The sequence below is a fragment of the Camelina sativa genome, chromosome 11 (assembly GCF_000633955.1).
Source record: "Camelina sativa cultivar DH55 chromosome 11, Cs, whole genome shotgun sequence".
Classification (NCBI taxonomy): Eukaryota; Viridiplantae; Streptophyta; class Magnoliopsida; order Brassicales; family Brassicaceae; genus Camelina; species Camelina sativa.
This window is the reverse complement of record NC_025695.1, coordinates 27,502,266-27,505,900: the sequence shown is the minus strand read 5'-3', so window position 1 is coordinate 27,505,900 and position 3,635 is coordinate 27,502,266. Positions and strand designations below refer to the sequence as shown.

At 37.0% G+C, this 3,635-nt stretch overlaps 1 protein-coding gene and 1 long non-coding RNA gene across 2 annotated transcripts; both read right to left on the bottom strand.

Moving 5' to 3' along the window:
- Window positions 435-1,078, bottom strand: LOC109127578. The gene is made up of 2 exons (XR_002034135.1): window positions 1,048-1,078; window positions 435-968 (listed from the first exon to the last, which is right to left on the bottom strand). It is a non-coding gene; the product is annotated as an uncharacterized LOC109127578 (long non-coding RNA).
- LOC109127360 (nuclear pore complex protein GP210-like) lies at window positions 1,382-3,629 on the bottom strand. Its single transcript, XM_019231973.1, has 11 exons — window positions 3,500-3,629; window positions 3,249-3,351; window positions 3,054-3,163; window positions 2,877-2,948; window positions 2,667-2,742; window positions 2,456-2,563; window positions 2,242-2,383; window positions 2,101-2,163; window positions 1,777-1,993; window positions 1,626-1,680; window positions 1,382-1,530 (listed from the first exon to the last, which is right to left on the bottom strand). Exons 2-11 carry the CDS (start codon window positions 3,334-3,336, stop codon window positions 1,382-1,384), a joined length of 1,080 nt encoding a protein of 359 aa, XP_019087518.1. The 5' UTR covers window positions 3,337-3,351; window positions 3,500-3,629.

Here is a 3,635-nt window from a genome sequence, read left to right as displayed (position 1 = left end):
AACATCACCGTCGATAGATTCATCATCACCGTTGGAATCATCACTATCACTCACAATCATTTTTGCTACAGGAAATTAACCATTACTTTGTGGGAAAGCTTAACCGCTCTATTGTCATGGCCTTGTGTCCGTGAACCACCACTGTCGTCACAAGTGAATTGCACAATTCACCGATTTGCTTCTCGGGTCATCTTCTGATATCTATGATTTTTATTCAATTTTATTTCATTTTTCCACTGTTAATTTTGTCAAATGCAAAACCAAGACTTATTTATATTTAAAGACTACCAAAACCATAAATGGTAATAGCACAGCTCGAGCTTATAAACGGACCATAATGTTTCCATATAGTCACTTCCCTGGCTACTTTTTGGAAACATCGATCTTGATCTTCTATGCACTAGTTTCAAACTTTATACATCGAATAATCTCCCTTAATTCAAAAACCTAAATAACTTGCCTATATCTGACAAATTACGGATCCTTTGATGACAATTCAATTTACAAATTCTATAAACATTGCTGGCCTCGGGTTTGGTGGTTTACAAACAAAAAGATGTTCTAATCTCTAATGAACAAAGTTTCCAACTAGCAACAAAATCATCATCATCTTAGATTTTACATAGTGTTTTGAGGATTGAACCTTCTTCTTCCTTCTCTTTTGTAATAAGGAGTTTCATCCACTGTTCTCTTCACATACTCCATAAAAGGTGATGGTGTTCTAGGAGATTCCTCGTGGTAAGTAACCACACCGCTTCTTCTTTCTGGTGTTCCCGGTGCTGCAGCTCCACCGTTTGTTGCAGTTCTAGTAGCTCCTGTTGGACCTGATCTATCTATCACTTTCAACATGATGATCGCTGATACAGTCAACACCAAAACGCTCCATAGTATCTTGAACAAAATAGAGTATCCATCTTTAGAGAGGGACTCGCCCGTGTCATAGGAGACATCGATTTCTACACTTTGGCCTGTAGAAAATATTTCATCACATGGTAAGTTGAAGAACTAGAGCCTAATCTATAACCAGTGTAATAAGAAGTAGCTCACCAGTAGCAGGGAGAGTGATGAGGATTCTNTACTGGAAAGTTATACCCTTCAGCAGGGACGTCTACATTTGTCAGTGTTTCTTTTGGAGAGTCAACATATATTGTGTTTCCAAGTAGCACTGTGACTTTTGTTTGCAATTTCAAACCATGACCTTCAAATGTAACTGTGCATACGCAACAACGATCAGCAGCAAGATAAATAATATATCTTATTGAAAAAGCATGAAAATATTTACCGTGAGCTGAGCCTTGGCTGATCCCTTTAGCTTGGCCAGATGCCACATTGACGGATAGGACACTTCTGTTTGANAGCTTACTAAATTGTTAATCTTTTACTAGTATGGGTGGATTAGATTACTGAACTTATAGATAGGGTTTAAGTGATAAATTACCTTGTATAGTGCATGCCCTGCGATACCAAAATCTTCCCTTTTGATCAAGCTGATCGATAGCCAACCTTTGTTACGCCAGTGAATTTGAACATCTGCAATGAGTAATATTACGTATCATTTGCATTTCTTTATATAAAAAAGAGAGAAAGAAGAAAAAACTAACGACCAATGGATATACGGGATTTACCGGTGTTCCCCAGTATTGAAATGATGGTCGTGTTTGAATTCGCATCTATATTCAGCTGCAAAATATTTCCAGGTCAAACTCACGTAAAGCACATATAGGCTTTGCTTAACGATACTTTCGGAGATGCAAAGAAAGTAAGAAACTTGATAACCTTGTTTGGCCCCGTTACAGAAAACCCTCCAATAAGAAGTGCAGATGCAGATCCCGAAACATGATGAGCTTCTTTGAGTGAAGCACTAATGGAGAAGGACACATGAGGTTTCATGTCTTTTGCTATAGTCATGGAGTGAACCAGATGCTCTGGTGAGTATGGGAAGAAAAGACAATAAGTGTTGCCAGTATCAAGATCCATCCGTGGCTTTGCGTATCTTCAATGCAAGATAAGTAAGAGTCAAAGCAAGAACGAGCATTTATATATATATATATATATATACACATAAATTACTGCAAGTATAGTTGAAATAAGCATCAATACCCTATAAACGGAGGGTCTACTTGGCAGTTAAACATGGCCTCAGGGACGGCAAACTTGTTCTCCCTGTTGCAGTTATATCATCATCAGTGACTAGTTTAATTTATAAATGTTTTTACAATGCAACATTAAGAGATTACAGACCTGAATTTTACTGGAAAGTTATACCCTTCAGCAGGGACGTCTACATTTGTCAGTGTTTCTTTTGGAGAGTCAACATATATTGTGTTTCCAAGTAGCACTGTGACTTTTGTTTGCAATTTCAAACCATGACCTTCAAATGTAACTGTGCATACGCAACAACGATCAGCAGCAAGATAAATAATATATCTTATTGAAAAAGCATGAAAATATTTACCGTGAGCTGAGCCTTGGCTGATCCCTTTAGCTTGGCCAGATGCCACATTGACGGATAGGACACTTCTGTTTGATGTAACCCATTGACCAGAGATTTGATGATCTGCCCCTAAATCACATTGCAATTGTATTAGATTTTAAGAAATCTGTATTTTTTAATATAATGGGGCATTCGAATGGCTTTATCATGTAGAATTGATTTGACATTTTACCTGCTATGCTGAAATTTAAGAAATTTCCTGTGTGAATGACCGGGTTTTGAGGACAGATACGCGCCCCAACTGAAACCTGACAAAAGAAAACATCTGTGATATAGCCAATTGCGACAATCATAACAGACGCATAACTACACGACACTAAGTTATTTTTTACAGAGAATATTTATAAAGCTAGGTAACTCGATTCATGATATTAGTCCTTACCAAAACGTAGTCTGATTTCCTGATATTACCGCCAATGGAAACCCGAATGAGAGCTTTTCCATGTTTTAATCCCTTCATTATATACAGAAAATAGATTGTACGTCAAAAATCTTAACTTTTTAACTAAGTATGTTATATAAGCAAAACATGTCTAATTGAAAATAAGGATCAACACACCTTAATGTAGGCACTTGGTTGGTCATTGACAGTCTTAATAGATACAACATCACGATGATTAGTTTCAACGTTGTATGTAGTAACTCCATGTGCTTCGAGAAAATGAATTCCTATTCAAAACAAAATCAAAGATTAAGGAAACAAAACAAATACACAAAAAAATGAAGCATGCACATAATACTGTGAGAGCGTTACCTAAACTGTCAAAGTAATTTATTGGAAGTTCAAGTTCATCGCCAACAGCTAGATCTATCACGTGGAAAGGGATCCCCTCACTCTTCATTCTTATTTGAGCAACCTGACAGAATTCTATGTTACAAACACAGTAGACAAATAGAAGATAAATGAAGCAAATAGAATAATAGAATCGAGTGGCTATGCACTAGAGCAGACAACGATCCTCTACTATAACATTGTCTACTATAACACTTCCACATTTATAATACCTCTGCAACCCTCACACAAGCAGCAATCTCAATCCTTCCACTTGTGCGGTCTTTGGCTTGAATACATGCAACATTGTTGCTATCTGTTGTTTTGACACTTCCGCCATTAACTGATATGGTGTCTCGTTCAAAATCA